Here is a 6,015-nt window from a genome sequence, read left to right as displayed (position 1 = left end):
TTTAATTATTGTGGTACAAGAGACCCTGAAGGAGAAGAATTACTGAAACAATGCAAATGAACAGGTGTAGAGCTCAGCTCTACACGATGTAGACAGCACTTGAATATGAATCTGAAAAAAACATGTTAAGCCTGAGAAGTTGCTCAATAAAACACCCAAGGACTGGAGAGAACTGGAGATGATGGCATGATTTGAGAGAGAAATTGGCAGGAGTATCGGGGATAAATTTTTGTTGCACAAAAAGTCAGAGAAAGCATCAAGGACATATACCTGTAGAACAGGGCAGAAGTGGAGACTGGCTAAAATAGGATAAACCATGCACGACAAGAGGTCTATTGCACTAGAGACTGAAGGTGAGAAATGGCCAGAAACAAAACATTGCATGGAAACAAATAAGAGAAGAGCAACTCACCATACACACAAAAAAAGAGGGGGAAACCGAGAAGCTAAGGGTGAACAAAAAAGGAATACAGGTTGTTACAGGAGACAACAGTCTGAGGAGGATGATTTGTTTATAGGAGTAAACAACGGACTAGTCATTCGTATCAGCACCACTGAGACTAGTCAGAAGCACAGAGGCAAAGGGAGAAAGGGCTGGAAAAAAAATAAAATCTGTGTGCTAGACGTCAAGAAGTCAGGGAAAAAATGTGAGTGACCAAAAATTAGGTAGGTTAGTCTTTCAGTTTTGTTTTTTTGGTGGTTTTGGGGGGTTGTAGGTTTTGGGGTTTCTTTTGGTGGGAAGGGTTTTTTTGCAAACAGTGAAAGATTCTTCAGCCAGGATTCTGAGAGAATTAGACAAAGTTCTGTCAGGGAAACATACTGAAGTATCAGCCACTTCTGAATTTCTCACAGAAGATGAAAATAATAGCAACAGTTTCCAAATATTTCAAGAGATTTATGCTTCTGGTCACCCATTTTCTGCAACAATGAAGCAGATGTGGACTGTGATGAATACCACAGAAATGGAGGCAAGTGTCTCCGAGAGATTGCACTGTGCAGTTGTAGGGGGTTGACGGCAGCTGGCAGCTAAGCTGCCACACAACCGTTTGCTCACTCCCCAACCCTAGACAGGAGAGGGAACTGAAAGGGTAAAAGTGAGAAAAATTCAGGGACTGAGGTAGAGACAGTTTAATAAGTACATTAAAAAAAGGGAAAAAAAATCCAACAAACCACACAAGTAATGCAAAAAGCAATTACTCATCACCTCCCATCAGCAGACTGATGCCCAGCCAGCGTCCAAGAAACTGTTACCTTTCAAAAACTCCCCACATCCTTTTAATGCCAACTATGATGTTATCCAGTATGATGTCTCTCTTTGCTCAGTTTGGGTCACCTGGCCTGACCATGTCATCTCTCAACCACTTGCTCACCCCCAGCCCACTTGTTGGGAGTGGTAGGGGAGAGCAGAGTGAGAAAGAGGCAGCCTTGCCAAGCACTAGCTAAAACACTGGTGAGTTACCAGCACTGTTTTGGTCACAAATCTAAAATACAGCTCTGTAATCGCTCCCACAAAGAAAATTGACTCCATTCCACCCAGACCTAGTACAATAGCCTGGCAAACCAGAGACTGAGAAAATACTGCTGTCTACTTACTCACCAAAGAGGGATCCCAGTGAAGGCTGCTCAGAGAGGCTGTGGAGTCTCCTTCTCTGGAGACATTCAAAACCTGCCTGGACGCGTTCCTGTGTGACCTACTGTAGGTGATCCTGCTCTGGCAGGGGATTGGATTAGGTAAATGATCTTTTGAGGTCCTGTCGAACCCCTAACATTGTGTGATTCTGTGAAGAAAAGAGCTGTTTTAGGCTGAAGAACAGTACAGAACGTATATGCACTCATAAACAAGTGGCGGTCAAGGACTTGTAGGTTCAGCATCTAAATTCTCTACATAATAAAAATACAGTTCAAAATAAGCAACTATAAGCAGTGGACATTTGTGTAGGAACTAAACTTTTTTAGTTATGAATATCACTTCACAAGGATTGACTAAGAAATTTATAAGCAAGTCTTAACACTGAAATTTCAGTATATGGTATACAGACAAAGGCATTTAAATTTTAAGCTTTCAGTACTTTTCTTCACATGTAACAAATATTGTACAGAGTTTTGGTTTTGATTAACTTACATGATAGTTTGTGTGACAGCCAAAAGAGGTAAAAATCAAAAAATGTTTCTGCCTTGTTAAAGAAAAATTTCATCATTTGCTTCTTTAAGGAGAAAACAGTACTGTTATGGCTGAGATTTACTCAGTAACAACTGTTCTCCAACTGCTTAATTTTAACTTCACTATAAAAACCCCTGAATTGTCTTTCCAGATTATTGTGTATATCATAAGTCTCAACTACATTTTGGAATTACATACGCATTCACTTACAAAGTCTTAGATCTTTAACCGAGAGTTGCAGGTTATCAGACCAAAAGCTACAGATAAAAATATGTATGTATTTAAATATGAGCTGCTCCCTTGTCCAAAGTTCAAGCTTCCATAAAAGGAGCGTAATTGTCAGAGACGTAATCAAGAGAGACACAAACTGGTTAATGATTAAACAAAGAAATTAAAAACAAACTAACCAAAGAAAATTTTTACATAACGTCAACGTGTGTTCAAGGCAGAAGCGTTATTTTTGAAAGCACGTAAGTGAGCTAACAATCCTTATGCTGTTGAAAAACTAGTTTGGATAAAATAATTAAGAAATTCAAGTAGAAAATGGCCCAGAATTGTTGAAAGGAATGTGTTAGAGTTTCTTAACATCAGGTGTATCACCCTTCTCCATAAACAAATACATACCCTTTAGAGTATGCATGTAGTATACAGTACATAGATTTTACAGTCAGTACAACTTCTCTATTACTTCTAAACACTAAGCTTTTTTTTTTTTAATTTGTTATGATTACTTCATTACAATAAAACAGTTACCTGCCATATGTAGGAAAACCAAAGATCAAGACAACTATATTAATCATTAAGAACACAAAGTTTCATTGCCATTACAGTGAACACTTAAGAAAGGAAAAAAAATTACAACCCTAGGCTGTTATTCTTTAGTCACTGTAATGTATTATCTTTCTCATCTTGAACACTATTCTACAGAATAAATTTGACAGTGCATTTTGACTGGAACTCTCAAACCAGCTTTTCAAGGCCCCATAATACTAATTATGAAACAAAAAGTTGGTACATGCTGGTGGAACCAAGATAAGCCTTTCATATTTGTATTTGTAGCCACCTTGTCTCATTTGATAAAAACTGGTTTGTAAAATGTTCAAAATTTTTACCCACTGTAAATGTTTCTAAAACATTTTAAATAATTTTATTAACACATATTTTCATAAATTCAAACACGGGATTAAAACATTCAGCTCTATCCAATAATCAGATTTTAAGTTTCTTTAAATGTATTTCTAGTTTCCCCATAGGGTTCCTTCTGAACTTTAATTAAATTTTAAAATAAAAGTCAAATAATAAAATAGGATACTTATTAAGGATTGGCAAATCAAATCAAATGAGTTAGTATTCAGATTAAAAAACCCAACAACACAAAAAAACCAACCTCCCACTAAAATCAAAATCAACATCATGAAAAATTTGAGATTAAACAATATTACCTGTGAAGAAGTTAGAGTCTTTCTGTCATACTCTAAGAAAACGATTTAGTTCTTTTGATCATAGCCAAGCAGTTAGTATTTCTTCTCCGCTGCCTTCTAGTATGGTTGGAAAATACAGATTTATATATACACACCTAATATTTTTTGGTTTAATACTCTCATATTTTCAATTTCCATTTGTTGTGGAAACAATAACGGGTTGAGCCTTGTTTTTCGACATACTGGGGTAACAACAACACAGGATATTCCATACAGAGATAGTTCGGGAGATGGCTATTACTTGCTCCAGCTTTACTGTACTGAGATTATCTATTTATCATTCATTTGCATACTTTTTATTTAACAGGGTTTAGGTACACAGATGGTAAAAGGGTCTGGCACTGCTTTCCACTATTGAGTGAGAAAATTTATGTAGTGACCAGGCTGTATCAGTTGTATCTGTGGGTTTTGGAAACAAATTAACTACAATGTATTTAAAATATTTTCACAAATACTCTTCAGAAGTCCCCTGTGACATCTGCAAGTATTACTTGCCTGGCTTTGCCAGTAGATGCTTTAATAAAACAGCTTTCAGCGAGATAGCTGCTACCTGACCATGTATAGACTGACTTCCCATGTTGATGTTTTACCACTGCACAGTACTTCATTATTACGTTGCTTTATTACGTTCTCCATTCCATTTTTAAATATTCACTTACAAGTTAGTACATAAATAAACCACTTCCACAGAAACGTCATTTTGAATTGGTTAATATAAAGAGTTGCACGTGCGATAAGAAATCAAAAGCACAGTTGCAGAGAATGAACCTAGGTCTGTGAAGGAAGTGTACCAGCTTCAGTCAAAAGATAAGAAATCAAAAGCACAGTTGCAGAGAATTAACCTAGGTCTGTGAAGGAAGTGTATCAGCTTCAGTCAAAGAGCCTGTGACTTGGGAACAAAGTTTCCCAGGCTGTGCACAGTGGAATATTTGCTGACTGTCAGTTCACAGTGCACAGCTCCTTCTTGTTTCCAGTTGCCAGACTTCACCAAGAGAGCTCTTGAATGCATCACTTACCAAGATTAGATGTACATACACTACTCAAAGAAGTATGAACATATACTATAACTAAATATTATATTAAGTTCTATACACGTAACTAGACACTATACTCATAACTATACACCTACCCTATACACATATCTATATACAACTATGTATATATATACACACATAACTAGACACTATACACATAATTAAGTTCTTTACATATAACATCTGAGTTTGATGCAGAGTGGCATATATATATATATACGCATATTTATATATGCAACCACGATATTGTAGGTAACATTACAGTTGTAGGCAATTCAGAGAATTAGGGTGGCAAAAGGTAGCCAGGGGAGAGATCTTCAAGATGGAAAACAAAACAGCTGTTTACTATTGTCCCTGCATTAAATCGCAGTCTGCAGTATAAAAAGCAAAAAATAGTCCAAGATGAAGTTCAGGTATTTGCAGTGTGTCTTCATCATCTGATTTCCTACCAACTGTTTTGTAAAGCGATTGTATATTTCTGCAAGCTACACATCAGTCAGTCTTTCAATCTACACACAACAGGTAGCCTTGATTAGACGTCTTGTCAAATTGGTTAATTAAGTCAGTCCTAAAGCAAAATTCTGTGAAATGAGATTGTGACAAGCTATCATCGTGGTTTGTGTCTTTCAGAAAACACACCTGAAAAGTGTTTGTCTGCAATACCAGCTGCATCTGCTTCTGAGCAGCCATTTCTTTTGTCTTTGAAAGAATGAGATGGGACTAATCATCATCTTCCTATGGTAACTACAAAGTCAACATTAATCAGACAGTAACTACAAATTATTTATTTTTACTGTTACAACTGTTACTTGCCTCCAGTCACTTTAGAGAGTGGATCCTCTCCCACCATGAAATGTGGTTCCCCGTTGCTTCACAGGCTACAGTCCCTTATTTGATTCTGTCTTTGACTAGGCTCAGTCTGGTCAAGAATGTGTCTTGGCCCTCATCTCAGTGATAACCCTCAAGTTGTTGAAATTGTTGCATTTAAAGATCTCCATCAATGTATGCTGATGCCTATAAATAAATAAAATATGAGATGCCTCTTTCCATTCTCATTCCAGTTTCCTGTCTTAAAAAAACCTGATCCTACTTCTAGGGCCTACATGCTTTACTTGTTTTCTCGTTGTGCCCCTTCAGTCAAATCTCTTTGCTAAGGTCTGACATTTCTTCTCTCTCTGCTTTTGGCAAAAATATGGTAAGTGTCCTCTGACTCCTCTTATAATCCCCCTTTCTTTCCCTTTCCCAAAAATCCTCTAATTTTTGAATCTTTAGTTAATGTTTAAATGTTTAAAAACTGCTTGTTTTAAACAAACTTCCCAAAACAATTGGTCTGTCTTTC

General features: G+C 36.8%; 1 protein-coding gene across 1 annotated transcript in view; it reads left to right on the top strand.

The window, feature by feature from the left end:
• Window positions 1–5,306: 5,306 nt before the first annotated feature.
• IL15 (interleukin 15) overlaps window positions 5,307–6,015 on the top strand; it is a gene marked incomplete at its 5' end in the record, with an annotated part of 4,069 nt that continues 3,360 nt past the window's right edge. Inside the window, 1 exon segment of the mRNA XM_009867869.1 lies at window positions 5,307–5,416. Coding sequence (XP_009866171.1) covers window positions 5,307–5,416 — 110 coding nt within the window.

This window comes from Apaloderma vittatum, unplaced genomic scaffold (genome assembly GCF_000703405.1).
Source record: "Apaloderma vittatum isolate BGI_N311 unplaced genomic scaffold, ASM70340v1 scaffold10814, whole genome shotgun sequence".
Lineage (NCBI taxonomy): Eukaryota > Metazoa > Chordata > Aves > Trogoniformes > Trogonidae > Apaloderma > Apaloderma vittatum.
Note: the sequence above shows the minus strand (reverse complement) of the source record. Positions and strands in the feature narration are given on the sequence as shown.